Source organism: Gymnodraco acuticeps, unplaced genomic scaffold (assembly GCF_902827175.1).
Source record: "Gymnodraco acuticeps unplaced genomic scaffold, fGymAcu1.1, whole genome shotgun sequence".
In the NCBI taxonomy this organism is placed as follows: Eukaryota; Metazoa; Chordata; class Actinopteri; order Perciformes; family Bathydraconidae; genus Gymnodraco; species Gymnodraco acuticeps.
In genome coordinates this window covers 1,453,124-1,476,026 of record NW_022990135.1, presented here as the reverse complement: position 1 = coordinate 1,476,026, position 22,903 = coordinate 1,453,124, and the positions used below count along the sequence as shown (strand labels likewise).

The window sequence follows — 22,903 nt, the reverse complement described above, 5'->3', positions numbered from 1 at the left end:
ATAGCTTGCGGCAGTTTCCCGTAAGTAACACACTTTTAAAAAAAATTCAAAACAATATCAGGCAACTTTATTTAAAAGAAACACGCATACAGCTCATAACAAACATGAAATAGAAACAATGAGGGAGTATGAGCAATAAAAATGCCAGTTAGACAAAAAAAAACACATCTGTATATTGCACTGGAAGTAAAAGGCTGAAAAATATAAAATAAGCAACTCGTGATCAACCTATTGGACTCCTATGTGGACGTCCTATCTAGATAATGTGAACACGCACGACTGCACCGTCTCTTTCTGTAACTGCGACACTGACACTAATAAATGCACATTGACAAAAGCGAGGGGCCGTTCGCGGGAGTCAGAAATCGCCACTCCTTAATGACAGGACTGTTTGGTGTGTAATTAGGGTGCAGCAGATGCTCATCCTGTCATTATGGGGCATTGTGGAGCAGAGGATTATGGGAACAAAAGATTGTCAGTGTAGGAACATTCACAGACATTGGATTTACCCTCATGATATGTGTTGTATATTCATAACTCTTTCTCTGAGTGGAAACTTTTATTTCTTTTTTAAACTCCCACAGCCATATGGCACATACATTTCGCAGCGACATAAGAATGCACCAGACTGGGGGATGGTGTTAACTTCCCACTCTGCTGTCTTCCCATGTTGTTTATATAATATTCACCATTGGTTATGTATTTACAGTGGCGCCCATGCATGCTAATTTATAACAATATGAAATCAGCGTCCATGAGGGGACGGACAATCCAGATTAGTGTTGAAAAAGCATCGTTGGGCAAATATTCCTTAAAGAAAAAAGTGTTCACAGTATAATCCACTCCAATTCCAACTTAACGCACCTCAAACTGTGCTCACAGTCCAGAAATAATTAGCTATGATTGATTCAGGGGGAGGAGAACAATGTAACACAATTAATACAACAGATCATGCTTTAATGTTCAACTTAACCCCCCCTGTTCAGTTTGTTAAAAGGTGAATCAATGCACACAAAGCTGAGGTAAACAATGGAGAGTATATTGACCTATGTAGAGATGATTCACAGGAAGTGGAGGCTGTTTAGCTTTAGGAGGCCAAACCCAGAAAGAAGCCCCCGACGAACCCGCTGGACAAAACGATGTTCCTTTTTATAAAATCTGAGGCCTGTGCAGGAGAAAAGACAACATGAGTTAACAGGATTTAGAATAAGAGTATTAATGTAAAGTGAAGCTTAAAACTTACATTTGGAACAGCCTTAATACAAACCGAGAATGGAGACATACAAAATGTTTGATCGACCATCTCTCTTCAGTCTGCTGTGTCACAGCTACTGGGTGTAATATAGCTGACAAACCACTAGAGGGCAGTGCTGATTTGCAGATAAAGAAATGAGCCTCTCCACCAAAAATCAGGACCAAAACATGCATTGAGCTCTAAATAAGGTTATTTCTGGTGTGTGGCTCGGTGCTCTTTCTATTAAAATGGAGGCATACAGTAGTGTCAGTCATTTAAAGATGTGCAGAAAGCAGGAAACAAAGAGCAAGCTTTGTCACAGGTACCTTTACCTCCTCAATGAAAGTGTTTATTTCAGGCGCTGCTTTGTTCGCCTTCTTCTTCAGGCGCTTCTTCGCTTTGTTCACATCCTTCTCCACCTTCTTCCAGTCCACCTGCACGTAGCCACTGTGATTGGCGATCTGTATTTATATTTTAAATACATAAATGCATTTTTATGGGAACAATAATTCATTTGTAGAATTGACTAAAATAAATGATCATATCAGACTGAAAATAAAAGAGCTCTAAGAATAAAGTAAAAGCTCAGTCTATTTGTAAAACGGTAAAAAGACAGTTTTATTTGCACACCCGATAGGCGCCCAGATGGCCTGCGTGCATCTCCAGCCAGCTAACACACAATGCTAGTCTTTCTGCTGCCGAGAGGAGACCAGCTGAGCGTCATGCCGTAGAGCTGGCATCTTCAGTTTACAATGGAGACATGTGAATGTTGCAAAATGATGCACTTTCTATGAGATGTAACTACTCGGGCTCTAACCTGTAAGAGAAGGAACCCTCCTCCAACAGCAGTGGCAGCTATCTTCCCGACTCTCTGGAAGAGGTAACCAGCACACCTGGATGAGTGAGAGGAAGAGATGTAGATCATGCATCCTTGGCTGAAAGATCTTTACATAGTAATGTTCTAGTTCCTCAAGCAATAATGAATCAGGTTTGTGGGCATTACTTTAGTCTTTGTTGTTAAAGATGTCAGCCATGAGCAGATAGATCCTTGTCCCTTACCATCCAGTCACCCCTCCCATCGCGATCTGGGTGGCCACAGAATACTTCTCAGCAATCGGGCCGGAGTTGCTGCCGAACACCCTGCACCACCACTGGTGCCGCCGGGCATATTCTGTCAGGTCCACCACCTCATACAGCTCGTCTTCACTCTCTGGGTCCTCCTGACCTGCTACAATAAGAGCAGCCAAGTAGTAATTTAGATATAGTGTCACAAGACTAACTTCACAGTATTATATTTTATGGGTATTGTATTATCATTCATTGATGCTTGAAATACTGTGTAGATTAGTAGTATGTTACCATATCAGAATATCATGTGTTTTTATATGTACAATGTTACTAGCAGTAAAAAGTGCAACATTTGCATCTGCAATGTAGTATAGTAGGAGCACTAAATGGAAATACTCAAGTAAAGTACAATACTTGAGTAGATGTACTTAGTTACTGTCCAGCACTGCTGATGAGCTCTTACATGATGGTACTGGTTTAGCACTGACAGCACCCTTAGAGTGGATGTTCAACCCCAACAAGTAAACAAGACCCTTCAAATATATAACACCAACTTTAATAGCAGTTCGGCTAGCACAGGCTGAGAATGCTTCCTGTTTATTCTATGTAAATGACTTGGGAAGCTAACAATAGCTAGCTAGCACTAAATGGCTACCAACCCAATATCGTAAAGACAAGCTATAATTTTTATTTAATTTTCACATTCTTATTTCTTCAAATGAAAAGTTCATCCTTATGTTATTCTTATTGTTGTAACAAGTTCACATTTCAATATGTTTTATGGTAATACCGCATTATTTCTCCCAAACAACATCACCTACCCTCTCTCTGGTCCACTGTCGCCATTTTGGAGAGACTGGTTACGTCATCAGGATGTTGACAATGCTAAGCAACGCCCACACGATGACGCTCTGCCACGTCAGTTCAAATGCTCTGATCTGGCTTGATTATGCTCAGCAATTTAGCAGCGTTATTATTAAAATGCTGCAACTTTTTCTATGGATGAGAAAGATGTCAAATGAATTATAATGGTACTTTGAAAGTGCATACACATCATGGTTTGAAAGGCAGAAACAAATTATGCATTGCAGTCATTTATTAACCAGTCTGAAAGGGAAAATGTTGCACTGACACCCAAGTGTTCATTCATATTACTGAATAGGAAATTACATGTTATCATGTTTTTTTTTAACTAAGATATTTCCCTTTTATGCACATGAGTGACAGACACCCCCATAGAATAAATACTTTGGAATATGCTTCTTAAATAATCGTGGAATGAAAAATGAGTGGTTTGCAGGGAGAAAAATGAATATTTAAGATTAAAGAACGATAAAGCAGGGAAGTCATATGGTGGGATTCGGGCACTCCCATTGGCTGATGAGGGGGGAGAGGGCGTGGCTAGAGCGGCGCGTGGGTTCGCTTGGGTGACACAATTATAACAACTTTATGTTCTCGGCCGAAACGCATTTTATTGTGAAATACTCACATATTGGATACTATAACCAGTTTATGCGCATTCAAATAGCGGCACATTATCACTTTGTGATGAAAAATGTGACGTTTGAGGAGCTACCCGGAGAGCGCTTGTGTCCCCCCGAAAGGATTTACTATATCGAATCGCATCTTTTCATCCTGGGAAAAAGTTTTTGATCGTCTGTTTTTTCTTTCAGTTTTTCTTCTTTGATTCGGCGGAGCAAAGCGTTTGTCCCCGCGTCGCGATTTTTTCCATGCAATCGTGCGGTGTGTCTGTCGCCGTCGCTGCCTGCGCTGCTGCTCGGAGTCTCGGCTCGGCTTCTTCTTCTAGTGGTGATGAGGGAAAGAAAATGGCGGCGGGAAAAGCGAGTGAAACAGAGGAGGACTTTCCGACACTGACAGCCCAGGAGAGGGACAGTTTGGCCGGGATCGACAGGTCGGAACAGTACACCCCGTGCAGTCACATAATCACACACTTTATTTAAATTGATTGTTTTCTTTCCTTGCATGCCGATCATGTTTCTGATCCGCTCTGAGTGTGTTGTCTTCTCGCTTGCAGCTCACTGTTTGGATTTCAGAAGCTTCATGAAGATGGCGCCAGAACGAAGGCCCTGTTGATGAAGGTAGCATATCTAAACTGGATGTATTTTTACACAATAAAGCAACACCCCAATCCCTGGGACCCACTTCTCAACTATTATGCACGGCAGTGTATTTGCTCTCATAGTAGCAAGCCCAGGCCCACTCGCTAAGGAAAGGCCAGCTATAGCCGCAGCCCCTCTATTAGCCTGTCAGCTAGCATGCTAGTTAGCATCCGATGAACAGCGATCCTGCTGCACCTGCGGCTAGCCGAGTTGCTATCCCCCTTTTCATGCTACTACATTGCTATAAACATATGTTAACGTCTGTTAGGCAGCCGCCCTTCCCTGTTAGCTTCATAGCTAACTTTATCCTGTGTATCCTTATGCACTTGCAACCAGCAACACAACGTCGTCATGGTTTGGTGTACTAGCACATTTTTGACTGGAAAAATAGGAAAGTGCATTGCTATTATAACGTTGCAAGCATTATACTCTCACATCTGACTTTAAACATATACATGTCGTTATGTGACTGTTTGTGGAAGTAACGCTGTAGCCCTGTTCAGTGTGCACCAAATACAGCTGTACCCCTCTACGTTATTATGGGCTAGCTTCTACCCGTAGCATTTGCATTGATATGGTGTCTCCTTAACAGTCAGTCAGGTTGTTTTGGGGGACATTGCACTGCTGAATGAATGCACCAAAGCACCTATTTTGCTCATTTGTGAAGGAGTTGATAACGTTACAAGTAACGTTAATGGCTGGCTGCCTGTCCAAGATGGCGGGACATGGCGGAGTGACACCGATAGCTATAACCCATCTGATATGAATGTATTGCTCGTAATCTTTTGTGTTGCTTTTGTGCATCTTCATTATCCTCTCGGGTCTTTGCACTTTGTATATATGTGTTCCTCTTGCTGACATAGGCGGTGTCTAGGTCCTTTGTTTACAGTTTGTAATGGCCCTGTTTGGCTCTGCATGTGCTCTGTTATTGGAAAGCTACATGTTAAACACATTCATGATACCTGTGCACAACACATGATAGGGCTAACATTGAGGCTAGTCCTTTTTTTGTGATATTATCTTGAAAAACGGGTGATGTGGAGGAGATGGTGCTGTTGACAGCTCGTGGTGTGAAGGGGCATCCGTGGATCTGCTCGCTAGGTGGTGTGGGATACCTAGGAAGTGTGGATATTTAATTAGCATTAGCTGCACAGGAACAGCAGCAAGGTCTTATCTGCCATACTTGCTAGAGAACAGGGACAGTGTATGAGGCTTGCATTAAACTGTGAGTGTGCACTTCCTATTTTCAAAGCAGAACAAGCTCATGAACTAGTGTGTTTCTTCCTAACAGATTTTTAAACTAATGCAATGGTTTTGTACACAATTTGTTAATTTAATTACCAGGTGTTTTGTGTGCTTTGGTTGGCATTCTGGCCTTAAAAAACCCCAGCTTAAAACAGCCCAGTCTTTACATAAAAAAAGTCCTATTTGTCAAAAAACCAGTGAGATTTATTATGGGCCATGCTAAAAGGATAATTTGCATGGCACAAGTTATTTTGTGCATTACGCAATTCATTTATTTTTCGGTTGTTATGGTGGCAGTAACGGTCGACACCCTCAAAAACCCGATCTTGCTACATAGTGAGCGTCTGTTGCCAAATGTTCCTGTTACTGTCCTACTCTTGTAGGAGTACTACTCCTGGTTAAATATGCACACAGCCATGGGCCGGTCCAGCCTCAGATGTCTGCATGTGCAGGTTATTGCAGTCTGATGGCGACACGAGTCAGATATATCATGTAGCTAACATGGCACTGAATACTGTTATGTTGGGTAATTTTGTTTTACGATATTGTAACGGTGCAAGGAATTTTTTTTGCAGCTCAAGGCTGTCCACAGAGGGGGCTAGTAATGAATATGCTAATAACCAGTGGATTTTTAAAGTGGCCCACAGCATAACAATAATGCTGATATTAGACCAACCAATGATGCAGAGCACAGTACAACACATTTGGCAAGCTGCTGATTGCTAGCTCGATAGCGTAGGTCTGCTATTAGCGTATCCATTTGTGAAGGCAAAGAGACCATTTGTTAGTCTATTAGTCTAAGAATTGACCATCATCCATACTCACATTGAATAATTGAAAATATTCTTGGGCTCGCCAATGAGAATAAAAGGCTCATAAAAACAACATGGGTAATGGACCAGAATGTGGACTCACAAACATTTTGTATTTGAGTCTGCTTTTAACATGTCTGGTCTAAGCGTATTAGTTTTGAGAGACTACCCTGTCTGTCGCCTTAGCTGCGTCTCTGCACTGTTGCTCTCTACATGCAGATAGCTGTGGTTCAACATCTCTGACAGATCTAGGTCACTGTATCACCAGTAACTAGGTGTCAATGAAGCAAGCTTGGAATAACTAGACAGGAGATACGCTTTGAGTGCTTATTTTCTACATGGGTGATTATCTATCGGTGCTTTTTGCATTACTTTTTGCAGAAAGAAGTGTGAAGTTTGCATATATTCCTGTGTTTGCGTCGTTTCTTTCAGGTTAGTTTTTCTTAAGTATTAGGGCTGTTCATTCTTTGACTGAAGCACTGTCGCTGACCTCTGTTTAATAGTTAAGATGGATAGGGGCAATTCCTCCCACGGGGGATTATTAAAATATTACTTCATTTAAAAAGCAATTTAACCATAGTCACAAGATGCCTTTAGTCAGAGGTAGACATTAAGGGTAAAATGCCACTGGCCCTCCGGGGCATTCGTCCAAAAAAATCGACTAATAATGAAGAAAATTAACACACTTGTTGCAATAGTAATGTATGCACTAACAACATTACTACTTGTACTACAACATTTGAATAATCAGTTCTTTCTCATTTTCCTCAATTGTTCCTATTTGGTTTATTATAATAATGATATTGTGGTCATTGTTAAAAAATGTCTGCTATTATTATGAGTATTATTATTTGTATAATGCGCTTTCTGCCTTCCTGTCATCAGGAGTTAGAAATGTAATGGCTATGTAATAGATTAGATTAGATCCTTCATTCTCCTAAACTGCTGGGACATTTCCCTATAGCCAATACCTTTATATTGTCTACTCTTCACTTACTTGTCAGCATAGGTCGGCATTGATGTACAGAGCCGACAGAAGACCTTGTTTATTTTGGCATCATATTGAGAGGCGCAGTGACGCATCCTAAAACCAGGAAGTAAGCTGTTGGTTCCCTCCACAAAAAGCAATGGGATTTCTTAACAGGGTTTTGGAAAATAGCTGGAAATAAGGTCCGTAAATCATAAATCTAATCGATAGATTATAAAAGGGTTTTAGGACGCGTCACTGCACCACTAGGAGCCTGCTCCGCTTCGCTCCGCAGCAAACAGCTGTTTGCTTTTCACCCAACAACGACAACCGACTCACGAAACGCTATGTTGTAGTAGCGTTAATAAACGAAACAATTTAACTAAATTGCTAGTCAAAATACTGATACCACAGGACAATTTTTTTAAAGCAATATTTTTAGTGGCCTGAGCGGGCAAGTGGAAAGTACGTTCTGCTGGCCCGGGGTGTCTAAATAGTGCTTCCGGGCCAGCGGGCCATTTATAATGTCGAGCCCTGCTTTAGTGCTCTTAGGAAATTTAACAGCAAGCTAGTGCTACAAAAAAAAAGAAGTATATTTTGTTCCTGTAATAATCCTGCAGATGTAGCATGAAACAGAAAACCTTGTGTTTTATGGAGGCTCCGTGTTATTCACCCTACAGAAAGGAGGTCCAGGATTGAATGCATGCATCTTCTGGCAGTTGTCTTAATGATGTCTGCAGGTCAAAAGTTCAACCATGGCAAAGACACTGTCGTATGAGAAGTGGCGCTGGCGTTTTCCTGCATTATTTGTCTATGTTGAAAGTAGATCTTGAGGATTTAGGAGTTTGATAAACAATAAATAATTAGTGACAGTCAACCAATCACCAAAAATAAGATACACAGTAATTTATTTAAGGGCCTGTGCATGCTATCTTTCAAATATTTGAAGTGTAAATGCAACCACGAGACATGTGAAGGGAACATTAGGATATAAACAAACTACACCATGGTTGCATGACTTCCCAACACCACTAAGATCCTACTTGTAATTTGATTTCCTGACAATCAAACTATATTAAAATTGGAAAATACCATTCATTTGATCAATTTAAAAGCTGGAAAGTTTGAGTTGGATTAGCCTGCAAGAGTGCAACACTACGTTTAATGTCCTGGAAAACATCTGTAATCTCTTTCAGCCACTTGTTGGCAATCTCTTTGTGCAACACATGTAAACACTTCTCTGTATTATCGCACAGTATGTGTTGCATATTACCCAGCTTTGCAGGGTGGAATGAAGCTCTATGGGTACGATGTTTTTATGTAATGCTGCCTAACTAGCCTATTCAAGGGGCCATATTAAGATCATTTTCAGGTTCATAATTGTATTTCCAAATGCAGTTTCTTGCTCGTGCAGCTGCTTCTTGTTGGCTTTGAAGAGCACTCAGCATTGGGGAGCAGCTGAGCCCGTCCTCAGTGATTCTTCAGAGTAGTCCTCATGTTTGTGAATCTTATGGCGCGTTTCCACTGCAGCGGGTAGCTCGCTTAAGCGTGCCGAGCCGTGCGGGGCCCGTTTTTGGTTGCGTTTCCACTTGGCCTAGTTTTGGCCCGGGGCTACTTTTTCACCTTTTTTCTGGCCCGACTAAATCGTGGTTCTAGGGCCAGGAACAACCAGGCTGAGTCGGGCTGAGTATGCTAAACTAGAGAGAGAATCGCTGGCAAGGGGGCACAACTACAACAAGATGAACATATTTGACCGTGATTTAATTGTAATACACGTTTCAAAATGATGCTGAAGTAACAACATACTGATACCAGTTAGTAAAAACCATGAATTAATGCTTTGACAAGTCTGTAGACAGACGGCAGGCGAAAAACCCTTTTAAAATGCGTGTTTTCTAAATGGAGCTTGGCTAAGCTAACGCCATGTGTGCTCCGACCGTCCACACTCACAGCAACGGCCTATACAGACATAAATAAACCAGCGACTGTATTCGCCATGACACAGACAGTCTGTGGTTTGTACTTTAACTTTTGTCTAGTTTCTGAACAGATATGAGGAGCTGTGAGCTCTGAGTGCTAACAGCTAACGGCTGTGTTGTTTTTCTGGGGCTCTCATTGAAGATGACGTCACGGCTCCGCCTACACTGCGTTACTATAGTAACTGCCCCAGTTCCTAAACTGTAATGGAGGCGCAACATTAAAGTGAGCCGGGCCTAATAAGGCCTAACCAAACCGAGCGAGGCCTGCAGTGGAAACGCGCCATTAGTGTGGGGAGACACCTGGCCAATGAGTGCCACTCAACTAGGCTCCATTTGTCATTGGCTCCTCTCTTCATCAGGGCAGATGCTGTTCAAGTTCAGATTTGTGGACGTCCCACGCATCATCTGTCCTAATTATTGCTGATTCTGATAGATTGGGTATTAGAATACATATAAAGGTAAAAGAAGCATTCCTCTTTGACATCCTGGAACAACTTCTGTAGTCCTCACAACTCCAACAGAGTGATCAACCTTTCTTTGGAAGATGTTATCTCAATGTGAAAGATAGATATTGAATCAAGGTTATTGTAAAAATGCGTGTTGTTTCTGACGCTGTTTCGACAGATACTGAATATTTAGAGGAGTCCTGTTGGGTATGGGACCAAAAGAACTTGAGCATTTCATTTCTTTGCATAAGAATAACAAAATTGTTGCTTTACAGAGGCTAACGGATTCAAAGGGGACATACTCTGCTCACGTTCAGGTGTATATCAGTATGTAGTGTCTCTACTGGGACATGTCTCCATGCTTTAATGTTCAAAAAGCTCTTTATTTTTCTCATGCTGTCTGTGCTGCAGCACCTCTTTTCACCCTCTGTCTGAAACCAGAGCCCAGTCTGCTCTGATTGGTTAGCTGGCTCTATTGTGATTGGTCGGGATTTTCTCCTTTGCAGACCCTTTTTTACCTGAGCTCAGTAAAGTGCCTCCATAAGCATTCATCTGTTGTCATCTTACAATTTATTTATCTAAATAGTTTTCACTGTAATATTACTGTATAATATTTAATTGTACATTCTGTTCTCGTATATCATATTCTATTTACGTCAGGGGTGTCAAACTCAAGGCCCGGGGGCCAAATCCGGCCCGTGACTTCAGCTTTTGCGGCCCCACAAGAGCTTGCAAAGAATATAATATGTTTATTATACGGTGACGTGCCGCTTTACAGAAGCACGCTGCCCATGAACTACATGTCCCACAATTTCCCTTCAAAATATGCTTATTTTCTCAGAATTTGCCTTTTTTTTCAAAATGTCACTTTTTTTATTTTTTTTATGTCACTTTTTTTTTTATATATTGTGACAACACTCCACTTAAAACATCATAGGTATGGCCCTTGAGGATCCTGCAGCTCTCAGGCAGCCGCTGCTATTGTATCCGTCTTTATCAGGGCTGGACGATCTATAATGGAAAGCCTTAAGCACACGTCCTTATCTCCAGCAAACCTCATTCCACTTAGTCCAGGGCTGATTCTATCTGCAGAGAAGAATGTGAGCTAAGGAGCTGACGTCAGCTGCGCCTTGACTTTCAGAAGTTCTCAATGAGTTCTCCTCCGAGTAGGGGTGGGAATTTGAAAGCAAATGTATATTCGAATATTCGACCCCCAAAAAAAACGGTTAACCGAAATGTACATATCCTATAAAAAAAATGTCGGGAAAAATGTTTACAATTTTAATTTTTCAAAATAAATAAATACATGTTCAAATAAGTATGGAAAACCAAGTCGAATTTGTCAAATGTATTGAACTGGTGATCACAGTTTGAACAGAGGACGGCTATAGGCCTGCTTTCATGCATAACTTATTGTTGTTTAGGCTGCCCACTCATGTGTCGCGAGCGTTGACGGGGGCGTGAGCCCGCTCGTGAACTGTTAGCGCCGGAACCTCGCAACGGGGTAACTGCGGAGCGCATTTGGGCCGCATTTGGGCATAAGATGAGGTTTGCGTGATCTGCGTGTAGGGAGGGGCAGCAGCCATGTCATTAGCTAGAACTAGCTAGATCAGAGAGAGAGAGAGAGAGAGATCGATATCGATCAGCTGCAGCTCTGCCCGCTGTGACCGGAGCAAAACACACCTTTAGACCTAACACACTTAGCTATGGCACTGTCGTATACATTGAATTATTCCATTTGATAATATGTAATCAACTTAGGCACCCCTCCCAAAAAATAAAATTACAATAAAAATATTCATAACTCATATTCTCATATTGGAATACCTGAATCATTTCCAATATTCGATGAATCGTTCCCATCCCTCCTCTGTAGTATGTATTTGTTACACACCATGATGTCATTGTGTTCTCCCCAGGCTGTTCGCTGCTACGACTCGCTCATCCTTAAGGCCGAGGGCAAAGTGGAGCCGGAGTTATTCTGCCAGCTCGGCCACTTCAACCTCCTCCTGGAGGATTACCCAAAAGGTGAGCGATCCCTCCTCTTCTCCTCCGCTCACGTTTGTGGAGTCGCCGTCTCCTCTCCGCGTGTTCTTCATCTGAAGACGAGAGGTTGGCGCCGCTCCAGCTCCACGTGAATAAATGCTGACTGGCCACTTCTCCTCAGCGGTGTTGTGGTGACACTGATGAATCCTCTCTCTCCTTTTCATTACAGCATTATCGGCATACCAGAGGTACTACAGTTTACAGTCAGACTACTGGAAGGTAAGACACACAAACATACACCACGTGCTGCCATGCTCACTTTCTCTTTCACTTTGTGATGCTCACACCCTGGAAATGACACACACTGATGCTCACTCACCCACACGCTCCCTGGCTCACTCACAGGAAGTTTGTATGGTGTAGGTTTGGTTACGTGCAGGTGTAAAATGCGGTTTCAGGTTTCATGTCATGTTTCTCTGCCTTTTCTGGTACGTTGACACATTGTGGTGAGATTGACAGCTAGTTTGTTTTTCCTACTGAACCACGTAGCTGCTGCAAGGCCATGTAAACATGTATGGCTTTTGTGTACACACGTTCAGAGACTTATTGCAGTGTCTAAAATCGTATTATTCTTTATTTTATTTTAGAATGCTGCCTTTCTGTACGGCCTGGGAATGGTCTACTTCCACTATAATGCCTTTCAGTGGTGAGTACCAACTTCCTTTATCTCATTTGCATAAAAGGTGTATTTAAATTGCAGAAAAGTGTTACTTTTTCCATAATAATGCATTAAGGAGCATCCAGGAAGTCACTTTACACCAAACCGAACTTGCACACTTTATATATATATACTATATTGACCTTCCTCCGTCTCTTCATCATGTTCTCCCTCGCTCCCTCAGGGCGATCAAAGCATTCCAGGAGGTGCTGTACATCGACCCGGGCTTCTCCCGGGCCAAAGAGATCCACCTGCGCCTGGGTCTCATGTTCAAGGTCAACACAGACTACGAGTCAAGCCTAAAGGTGGGTCATTTAGAGATCCTGCACAAAGACCCACCCTTAAGATGGAAGACTTCTCGTACAAATAGGACATGTGGAGCCTAGCTAGCATTGCAGTTTCCCCATGTGGCTTCATATTAGAGGTGGACCACTTTAATATGCATTTACTCTCTGTGTGCTTTAACTCATATTCAATGTTTTTTCTCACAGCATTTTCAGCTGGCTTTGATTGACTCCAACCCCTGCACTTTGTCCAAAGCTGAAAGTAAGCATCTCTCTTTCTCATATAACATGTTTAAGTATTTATTTACTTATTATTATATTTTTTTATAAAGGATAGAAATTGTAGATACCAGGGTTCCCATATCTTATATTAAATGCGTTCAGTTAGTTAATTGTGATAAAAATGAATGATGTCTTACCAAATGGTTCCTCATCACGTGCAGATAGTAGAACAATAGCTCTTAAATGTTATAAGTGGTATTTAAAGGTTATTTTGATTGATTTTCTTTACATGCATTACAGTATGTGCCTCCTCTCAGCCTGCCTCACCCCCCCCCCCCCCCCCCCCCCCCCCCACTGTGCTGAGTGTTAGATTATGTTCACTATTATTTGATATGCCGCTGCCATCTCATCTCCCCCGCCTCGGTACCTGTTACCTTGACGACAGGATGGCAATATCCATTTTTTTTGCCCATCGTCTCCTCATTGTGTCCCCCCGCTCATTCCTGCTCTCACACAGATGTAGCGAGGGCAGCCCCCGTCTTTCTTCCCTTTCTCCCTCCTCCCTTTCTCTCTCTCTCCCTCCCTCCCGCCCTCCCTCCTCCATCTGCTGAGAGTCACTCAGGCAGCTTAGATCAGACACTGCAGCGCTCCAGACAAAGGAAGGTGCCGCCAGGAGCACAGCTTCCTCTCCACAGCTCGTCTTCCTCACACCTCATGTCCTGACTTTGCAAAGACTTACCAAGAGGACGGACAGGGTGGGGGACTTTCCTTTAGTAACTGCACTCTAACATGTGTCCTCTTTCTTCCTTTCTGCAGTTCAGTTCCACATCGCTCATTTGTATGAGATTCAGGTAAGAGCTTTCTTTCTGTTATTTCATTATTGACACGTGTAATTGAGATTGAGTGTCTGAGCCTCAAGTCCCAGGGTGTGTGAATGTGAGGGAAACCCCTGGTTTATGATGTATTTCCAACCAGGTGCTGACAAAATTGAGTCGAGAGTGTGGGTGGGAGGGTGTAAGGCATTACTCGCAGCCGATCGAGACGGGGTTGCTACGGAAACAAGAAAGTCTGCCCCCCTCCTTTGTATGCTGGTGGTCTCCCTCTCCTTTAGTGGCAGGAGTACAGTAGCAGCACTAATGCGGGCCGCTTCATTTCATAGTGCTGTGTCAGAAAACAATGCTGCAGAGGAATGATTACATCATGTGCTTTCCTCCCCTGCTATCCTTCAGGGTATCCGCGGGGTCTTAAAAAGTTGATCAATTTAGCGAAAATGAAGGCTATTAAAAAGTATTAAACGGCATTTTCCAAGGTATTACATTTTGCAGCTTGTTTTCAATAAGTATATAAAGTGTCCAAAGAGGTTGTATTCTACAGTGTGCCTGAATGTAATCATGGCGTAGGTGTGTAGTGTGATTCTGTGTAGTTTATTTATGGCATCCCGTTGGATTTGACGTCATCTGAACAGGACATCGCACGCTCACTGCTTGATGGCGCGCGAAGGTCCGTTTACGCCGGTTGTTAAACAACATCGTTATGAGGAAATGCAAGTCTCCGTCCAAATGGTTGGAAGATAAGGAGGAAGGACAATCAATACTGTATATAGTCGATGTGAGGTAAAGTGTGTCGTCAATGTAACCGGTTAAAACTCCAAGTGGCGATGAGGTCTTAAAATGTATGGAAAGGGTCTTAAAAGGTATTACATTTGACTTCAGGATTCCTGCATATACCCAGTCCTTACACTTTTGTAAATTGTGTTTATTTTGTTCTCCTCCAGAAGAGATACCGGGCTGCCAAGGAGGCCTACGAGAGCCTCCTGCAGGCGGAGGATCTTCCTGCACAGGTGAAGGCCACTACCCTGCAGCAGCTAGGTGAGAAACCCAAACATATTATCGGCGCCACGTGTCATTTACCTCCATAAAATCAGAGCTGAAAGGATTTGGTTTTGTCCTCCAGGCTGGATGCATCACACAGTGGAGCAGCTCGGGGACAGAGCCAGCAGGGACAGCTATGCCATCCAGTGTCTGCAGAAATCTCTAGAGGCCGACCCCAACTCCGGACAGTCCTGGTACTTCCTGGGCAGGTACGTCACACGCACACGCACACACACACACACACACACACACACACACACACACACACACACACACACACACACACACACACACACATCAGAAGAGGATGTCATGTAAGATTTGCAGGGAGCTTGTGGTAAATGATTATATTTCTCTTGGAGTTCTCTGGCCTTCTTTCATTACATTACATTTAAGCTGGACATAAGGTCAGTATCTAATGTTCAATGTTGTTGATGAGATTAAGGGGTTGAAGAAGAAAAACAACCTTGATCACTTGAAATGACAACCCAAGAGAGTCCTGGCTAAGATAGTCAGCAGCACAGTTGACGAAACAAATGAAAAACAAGAACAGAGACATTGTTAATGTTTCAATGTAGGTCTGTGTATAAAGAAGCTCTGTGTTTGTAGCACACCTCTCAAAGCCCGTGTCTCCTGCAGGTGCTACTCCAGTATCGGGAAAGTCCAGGACGCCTTCATCTCCTATCGGCAATCCATCGACAAATCAGAGGCCAGCGCAGATACCTGGTGCTCTATAGGGTAAGAGCTGCTGAGACATCATCAAGTGTGTGGAGGAAACACATCCAAAGAACATCAAATAAATACTGTGCAGTGAAATGTTTATGTAGTCAAATTGAACACTGTTGTCACCATCATCAACACCTCCCCCTCAGGGTGTTGTACCAGCAGCAGAACCAGCCCATGGACGCCCTGCAGGCCTACATCTGCGCCGTGCAGCTGGACCACAGCCACTCGGCCGCCTGGATGGACCTGGGCACGCTGTACGAGTCCTGCAACCAGCCGCACGACGCCATCAAGTGCTACATCAACGCCACGCGCAGCAAGGGCTGCACCAACACCACGGCGCTGACACACCGCATCAAATGCCTGCAGGTGGGTGGAGAGCAGGAGGTGCCCATACAGCGGATTCGATTTGATAATCTATTGTTTGAGAAGTAGGGATGTCCCCATGAAGCACTTACTGCCACGCTGTCACGGCTTTAATTGAAACGGCTGGCTGCGGTTCATTTAATTTGCACGCTCCGCGGGGTCACTCGCTCACTGTTGACTTCCAGTGTTTCCAAAGAGCTCAATTGGGCGTGATTTATTTCGCCAGCTGGCAGACAAACAAAGATTTATACAGCAGATACAGATCCATTTATGAGCTTGGGACATCCCTTATTGATGCTGCTGGCTGTGGGGTGAATCCACAGCTGTGTGTAGCATCACACGTGGAATATGGACATGCAGGTAGTGCCACACAATGACAACTAAACACTAACTGACATTTTCTCTAATGGTGGAACTCCCTATGCATGCTGGGAATGTAATGGAGATCTTTGGGAGAGGACCCCTCTTTTTCTTCTTAACCCTACTAAAGGTTTCCCAGTGCAACAACTGTGTTGAATAATTTTAGATACTATTCCACTGAGATGGGATAAGATCATAGGAAGCTTTTGAACGCATAGGAAACCCAGCGTCCAAAATATATGAAGGTCTCTTACTTTGAATAAAACATAACCGTATCAAGCAGATTGATTGGGGAAGCTAATGCTACATGCTACAACCGGGGCTCTGATAATCCCCATATCTCATGTGTTGATTTATTCATCTATATTTTTGTCCAAGCCAATGTCATTTCCCTCTACATATGCATGAAGGAATGTTACATTTAGCATACGTCCATGGCATTAAGACAAGCTCCTGACGAGGCTTGTGTTAATGGGCCTGTGCGATTACTGTTACTGAATGTCATTCATGTGTGGTTGATGCTGTACACGGCGCAGGTGACCAGCCAACAGAGACACAACCTAGCTTTGTGTCTCTAACCTCTTTACCATTGCTGATCATTGTTTTGAGGTCATCGTTTTTTTTTAAATTTCCTACCAAAAAGTGTTTTATTATTTATTTTATTTTTCACGTCGTTTTCCATTCCCCTAGGCTCAGTTGAGTAACCCCCAGCTCAGTAGCCTACAGGGTAAAAGTAAAATGCTCCCTCTTATTGAGGAGGCATGGAGTCTACCAATCCCCGCTGAGCTAACCTCCAGGCAGGGAGGCCTGAGCAGTGCACCACAGCAGGTGAGAGACCAGATAGAGCAACTTACACCCCCCACCCCTCCTCCTCCTCCTCCTCCTCCTCCTCCTCCTCCTCCCTCCCTTTACAGTGAGCGAACACAGACCTGCAGGTCAGCACACGCGCATGCACTGTCGTCCACACTGATGGGTAACAGTTGAGCTGCACGCCACAATCAGATGTCTAAAGAAGCCGCCAAATATATAATATACATTTTTTTTTAATGCTACTAATTCAATATTAGCGCAGCGGGAGGGTAGAAAGCATAAAGGTCCCTCCCGTTATCATCCAATTTCAACAATTTTGGTCAGGGACCCAAATATTTCTGCATTTGAGCTGAAACTTAGGAGCTAGATGTATTTATGAATGTATATAAATACACACATAAATAAACAAAATTGCATATATATACATATACCAATTTCCACGGCTAAAAGCAAGAAAAGGTCAAACATACATTTATACAAGTACAGATTACTATACATTACTATTCATCCAATTACCAGTTATAATCTTTATTTTTATTTATTTCATGTAACCCAAACACAATGATAAAAACAAACAACAACAAAAGGATTTTTTTCCTTTTTCTATTTCCCTTTGATTTGGATTTAATTGACAGAAATCGCCTTTTTAAACACTCTCTATGTAAAGAGTCCAGGTCATGGCTGCTTTATGGCATCTGTTTTAAAGTGAGTAGGGGTCCAGCCAAGTGTTACCCAGCCCTGCACTTCCTGTCTTCTCCACAGCGCCGTCGGCTTCACCCATCACGCTAAAAACAGAAAAAGCACTTTTGTTAATTCTTTCCCATTCAATTTCTCCTGCTATTAATCCTGGTTGTAATCCAATGTCAGGATTACCCCCCCTCCTCCTCCCTTGCCCCTGCAGTTGATTAAAAAATCAGTTTGTAATTGCTTACCTGCACCACACTGCTCTTAATCTGATATATAGTGCTCTAATTGGAAGGCTGTGTTTGTGATCATTCTCACACTCATTGGCGTTTGATGCCCCTGTGTGATCGGTGAGGTCGTGCTGCCCGAACCCCGGCTTCCCATTGGCTCTGTCCACCCCCTCCTCCCTCCCTCCTCCCCCTCCCTCTCAGTAGTTGACCTTAGATGTCCTGCAGCTGCTCAGCGACGCCCCCTAGTGTCTCATCAGCACTTCACTCATTTCACGGCCATCACACAGTAGAAGCGAGTAGCTCCATGTTTGTGTGTGTGATCACTGTTGTCTAACTGTGTGTGTGTGTGTGTGTGTGTGTGTGTGTGTGTGTGTGTGTGTGTGTGTGTGTGTGTGTGTGTGTGTGTGTGTGTGGTGTGTGTGTGTGTGTGTGTGTGTGTGTGTGTGTGTGTGTGTGTGTGTGTGTGTGTGTGTGTGTGTGTGTGTGTGTGTGTGTGTGTGTGTGTGTGTGTGTGTGTGTGTGTGTGTGTGTGTGTGTGTGTGTGTGTGTGTGTGTGTGTGTGTGTGTGTGTGTGTGTGTGTTGACTTTGGTGAGAGTCAATTCACTCTGAGGCCTCTTCCAGCGGGAACCAGGACGTACATGATGGATAAAAAAACATTTATTTTGGTTTAGATTTTCCTCTCTCAAACCTAGCAGTGTTATAAGTAGGGATGGGTATCGTTTGAAATGTATCGATTCCGATTTCGATTCCGGTTCTGCTTATCGATTCCGGTTCTTATCGATTCCCCGTTTCGATTCCAAAATTGTAAAATAAAGAGGTCAAACGTTTAGATAACAAAAATATATTTATTCTTAAAAGCTTTAACTGAAATTGTTACTAAAAAATATACATGCAATACAAATGTATTGCACAATAGCTGTGCTTTATTTTAACTGAGCTTTGCCTGTGGCAAGCTATTAACAGGCATTACACTTTGCCTTTTCTTTTTCTTTTTTAGTGTAGTGGAGCCTCACTTCAGAGTGTTTACCGCGACCTATCTTTGGTGTTATGAAGTGACTGAGCTCGTGAAATGTCTACGGGAGGGCGGGGGAGCATCGCTGCGGGGCAACTGTGGACCTCTGTCGCCTGTCAGCGCAATTTATATGATGCCGTTTAAAAAAATGAAGGGCGGTGCCGGCCGTCAGCGTACCGAGCCGGCGGGCAACGGCCCGCTGACGACCGGCCGTTCTGTGATTCTCCAGGTCCGCCCTGTATTCCACCGGGTCACCGCAGCACCGCGGTGCAGACGGACCCGCTGGAATACAGGGTCTACCGCGTTTAGGAACCGTTAAGCAGAACCGAAATTGTGTATTTTGTATGGGTACCCGGTACCCGGCATTTTCTTATCGGTTCTCATCTGGAACCGAGTTTCGGTTCCCAACCCTAGTTATAAGTGTAGTAGACGATTCATGGCTCTTATTATATTGATGTTTAGATAAATTGTATATATTAAATGAAAAAGGCAAGCACACATTCTGAACAAATATAAACAAATACGCAAAAACAAATGGAAAACAATAAGTAGCAGTGGTTTACAACGCCATTTTATTCTTGTTTCTTTTAATTCTTGGGCTTTCATGGCTCATATATCTCCCTCAGAGCTAAGGCCAGTGTCAGGTCACACGTGCTAAGTGTACTCTGGAAAGCTGCTTCATATTGTCTTTTAATTGCAATAAGGAGAACATCAGGAGTCCTGAGGAGGCTGCAGGTGTGATACCCAGCGTTAGTGACAGATCTCCTCGGGGCTGGCGCTGCCCTATGAGGTCACAGCTTCCGATCCACACCAGTGTTTTTGCTCTGCTTGTCTGTTGAAGCGCCAACACCCAATCACAGAATTGCTCTTCCTTCTCTCTCTTTTTTCCTACTCTCCATCCCTCGCTTTGCTTTGTCTCCTCTCTTTTCTTAAATAAACACGCTTGATTGCTTTTTTCTCCAACCTCTTCTTGTCCCCCATGACCTTTTTGTTACGTCCTCCCATTTACGTTTTTTTTCTTTCCTCCTTACGTTTTCTTTTGCTGCCTGCGTTCCCGCCAACCCCCCCTTCCCCTTTCCCCTCCAGGCTTGTAAGCCCAATCACAGTGCAGAGGGCGGGGGCCCTTCTCTGCCCCCCCACGTGGGTCCGCTGGGCCAAGCAGAGGACCCGTCCTGCCCCGCCAAGAGGAGGAGAGCCTCCAGCCCGGGCAAGGTAAACCACAGGAAGCTGCTTCCTCTCACAGCAGGCGGGGGGGTCATCTGTACCGTGTCCGTATCAGATCTTCACTCTTTACTCATGTGTTTTTTTTTCAGGGAGATTCATGGGTCAGTAACCCCCCACAGCAGCCAGTCCCCAACTGGTACCTCTCCCCGCAGAAATTACAGGTTAGTAACACACTTTTCACTTGATTTCCAATCAAAATCAAAATGCGTTTTTATGCACCATGTTAGAAGTAAAAATCTGCTAAATTCTACGACTTAGCTTACAAAAATACTTCATCATGCACCTCTCTATTTATAATATTTTAATATCATTGTTGCTGTGCTTCCGCAGGTGCTGGAACAGTTGCGGAGTAACCGAGCGACCCTGAAGCCCCCCCAGCTGCAGATGTTGGGACAGCTGGAGGCTCAGCTCACCATGATGCAGCAGCACCAGCACCAGGTAAATATACTGCTGCCTCGCGCACACACACCACACACACACACACACACACACACACACACACACACACACACACACACACCACACACACACACACACACACACACACACACACACACACACACACACACACACACACACACACACACACACACACACACACACACACACACACACACACACACACACACACACACACACACACACACACACACTGCATCAACTTCATTTGATGTGATCCTTTCATTTCCAGATGAGACAGAATGCCTCAGGAAGTCAGGTGCGCCCCTCTCTCCCCAACGGCCCCACCACCAACTCCCTCCCCTCCCCCAACCCCAGCCTCCGGCCCCACCTGGGCCCCCAACGGCCCCTGTGCCCGCCTCTGGCCAACGGGCCCGTGGGCCTTGGTCCACACGGACACTCAGACCCCCTCCCCGCGGTCGACAGTAGTAACAGAAGTAATAATCAGTCGGGGCCCGCGGCCACAGGACCCAACGGAGACGTGCCTTACCTGCAGCCTGCCGGCAGCGGCGACGCAGCACTGCTACCTCACACCTGCACAAGCGCGCAAACACAGGACGCCACGCTGCGCCCGGCCCTGCACCTAAACTCCTCTCAGGTCAGACTCCACCCTCTAATCACTGCCTGTTCTCCAACAAGTGGATAAGATGATTCTAATGTATCCTACTGACCTATTGTTGAAAGCAACACTAAGAAGAGATGTAATGAAGGCTGTAAAGCTATTCTAATGCACAACCCCAATGTCTTTTACAGAGCTACGGTATGTAAGTAGCACATGTAATAATAGAAAGAGTCAAAACTATTATTTTATTCTTCTATTTACATGTCTCCATGCTTTAATGTTCAAAAAGCTCTTTTTGTTCTCATACTGCCTGTGCTGCAGCACCTCTTTTCACCCTCTGTCTGAAACCAGAGCCCAGTCTGCTCTGATTGGTTAGCTGGCCATCTTGTTGTGATTGATACACTGCTTAGAGATGTCCCGCTCCTTAGTCTAGCATGTACTATGTATTGGAGCGCTACCAATGTGTAACAGTTGCTCTCTCCTCCCTGCAGGGGCTTCAGAAGGGGTGTGTTCCCCATGCATCGGGCTCCAGTAGTGAGGGGCTCCCGTCTCACTCCCAGACCCCCAACAATCAGGTTGGACATTCCACTAACGCCCCATCGCCACGACCGCAGCCTCACAACCACCTCCCGTCCCCCCCCTCCCTCCCCTTCTCCTCTACCTCAGGTGGAGCAGCACCTGGTGCTACCAAAGATAGCAACACCGCAGCCGCCATCGCCACGGCAGCAGCTTCCCTCGGCAACGGGGGCCCCGAGGGCAAAACGCCGCCGTCAGCTGATGGCAAAACGACGCAGGAGGACGGACTAACCAATCACGTTCACTCGGAGGACGGCAAGGGGGCGGAAGGCGGCGAGAAGCCGAGCCTTAGCGCAGACAATCCTAGACTATCTGCCCTGCTGGCGGGGGGGAAGGGCCCTGAGGGGGGGGAGGGGCCGTCGCAAGGGACTTCGTCCACCACCTCAGACAAGAAAGTCAACAACATCCACCCGGCCGCCCTGCCCTCCACCCCCCACGCGCAGGGCAGCTCGGCCGCCTCCTCGCCCATCTCTGCCATATCCACCGCCACGCCCTCCCCCAAATCTTCAGAACACACACAGGCGGGCGCACACAGCCCCGCCAACGCCGCCCCCCCCCGCTACGTCCACCGCGCCCGCCGTGAACGGTAACGGTAAAGGAGGAATCTCCGAGGACTCTCAGAGCCCGCTGAAGGCCGAGCCCCCCGCCGTCACCAGTCTCAAAGCTACGCCTCCTCACGCACACAGCTCCTCCTCGTCCTCTTCCTCATCTTCGATATCCATCTACCCCAGCTCCACAGACGTGCTGAAGGCCTGCAGGTGAGACTGTTTTATTCACATGATGGTGTCCTGCAGGTGCATCAGATCCTTCCAGCCTCTGGGCAGGGGAAAGGATGGTGTTGACTAAAGGAGTCTGCACTGGAGTTACAGCGTTTGGCAATTTCTCCTTTTTCTAACATCCTAAGAAGCAATGTTTTAAAATCTAGGCTGCGTTGATGCATTTTA

At 44.7% G+C, this 22,903-nt stretch overlaps 2 protein-coding genes across 3 annotated transcripts in view; one reads left to right on the top strand and one right to left on the bottom strand.

The window, feature by feature from the left end:
• Window positions 1–45: 45 nt before the first annotated feature.
• Window positions 46–4,039, bottom strand: LOC117546695 (FUN14 domain-containing protein 1). 2 transcript variants are annotated; one of them, XM_034217020.1, is made up of 6 exons: window positions 3,792–4,039; window positions 3,124–3,298; window positions 2,294–2,462; window positions 2,052–2,127; window positions 1,561–1,695; window positions 46–1,165 (listed from the first exon to the last, which is right to left on the bottom strand). In XM_034217020.1, exons 2-6 carry the CDS (start codon window positions 3,146–3,148, stop codon window positions 1,088–1,090), a joined length of 483 nt encoding a protein of 160 aa, XP_034072911.1. In that variant the 5' UTR covers window positions 3,149–3,298; window positions 3,792–4,039; the 3' UTR covers window positions 46–1,087. The 2 variants fall into 2 exon arrangements, with proteins under 2 accessions (XP_034072911.1, XP_034072912.1); XM_034217021.1 differs by having other exon boundaries at window positions 1,567–1,695.
• LOC117546690 (histone demethylase UTY-like) overlaps window positions 3,939–22,903 on the top strand; it is a 26,097-nt gene continuing 7,132 nt past the window's right edge. The window contains 19 exon segments of the mRNA XM_034217013.1: window positions 3,939–4,214; window positions 4,338–4,401; window positions 11,791–11,899; window positions 12,087–12,136; window positions 12,505–12,563; window positions 12,760–12,880; window positions 13,067–13,121; window positions 13,898–13,932; window positions 14,856–14,949; window positions 15,035–15,161; window positions 15,592–15,690; window positions 15,825–16,044; window positions 17,092–17,229; window positions 20,225–20,350; window positions 20,452–20,523; window positions 20,693–20,800; window positions 21,054–21,419; window positions 21,875–22,534; window positions 22,536–22,717. Of these exon segments, the coding sequence (XP_034072904.1) occupies window positions 4,033–4,214; window positions 4,338–4,401; window positions 11,791–11,899; window positions 12,087–12,136; window positions 12,505–12,563; window positions 12,760–12,880; window positions 13,067–13,121; window positions 13,898–13,932; window positions 14,856–14,949; window positions 15,035–15,161; window positions 15,592–15,690; window positions 15,825–16,044; window positions 17,092–17,229; window positions 20,225–20,350; window positions 20,452–20,523; window positions 20,693–20,800; window positions 21,054–21,419; window positions 21,875–22,534; window positions 22,536–22,717 (2,867 nt within the window). The 5' untranslated portion in view covers window positions 3,939–4,032.

Excerpts from the sequence above, each read along its gene's own strand:
- LOC117546695 (XM_034217020.1), bottom strand. The coding sequence starts at position 3,148 with ATGGCGACAGTGGACCAGAGAGAGG. Across the intron at positions 2,128-2,293 it reads ATGGGAGGGGTGACTGGATG|GTGTGCTGGTTACCTCTTCC; the intron begins GTAAGGGACAAG and ends TCACTCATCCAG. Across the intron at positions 1,166-1,560 it reads CTTTCATTGAGGAGGTAAAG|GCCTCAGATTTTATAAAAAG; the intron begins GTACCTGTGACA and ends TCTCCTGCACAG.